We start from the raw sequence: 291 nt of genomic DNA on the forward strand, positions 1-291 counted from the left end.
GCCCAACACCACCCAGCACTGCCAGCTGCGCCTCTGCGGCCACTGGGAGGTGGGCTCCGCCTGGAGCCAGGTGAGTGGGCGGAAGTCTGTCCGCCTTCATCGGAGACAGGGTGTCGGCTCCAGCCTGACCTTGTAACCACCGAGCTGAGCCGCCCCGGACCCCTCTCAAACCCGCAGTGCTCCGTGCGGTGCGGACGAGGCCAGCGGAGCCGGCAGGTTCGCTGTGTGGGAAACAACGGCGCCGAAGTGAGCGAGCAGGAGTGCGCCTCGGACGCCCCCCGGCCCCCCAGC

General features: G+C 70.4%; 1 protein-coding gene across 1 annotated transcript in view; it reads left to right on the forward strand.

Moving 5' to 3' along the window:
- The window catches only part of Adamtsl4 (ADAMTS like 4), a 26843-nt gene that overhangs the window by 24811 nt on the left and 1741 nt on the right, over positions 1-291 (forward strand). Inside the window, exons 15-16 of the mRNA XM_033758079.1 lie at positions 1-70; positions 178-289. The exon at positions 1-70 is cut by the window's left edge and continues 111 nt beyond it. Of these exons, the coding sequence (XP_033613970.1) occupies positions 1-70; positions 178-289 (182 nt within the window). The remainder of the gene's footprint in view (positions 71-177; positions 290-291) is intronic.

The sequence above is a fragment of the Fukomys damarensis genome, unplaced genomic scaffold (genome assembly GCF_012274545.1).
Source record: "Fukomys damarensis isolate Sample0158 unplaced genomic scaffold, DMR_v1.0_HiC HiC_scaffold_33, whole genome shotgun sequence".
Taxonomy (NCBI): Eukaryota; Metazoa; Chordata; class Mammalia; order Rodentia; family Bathyergidae; genus Fukomys; species Fukomys damarensis.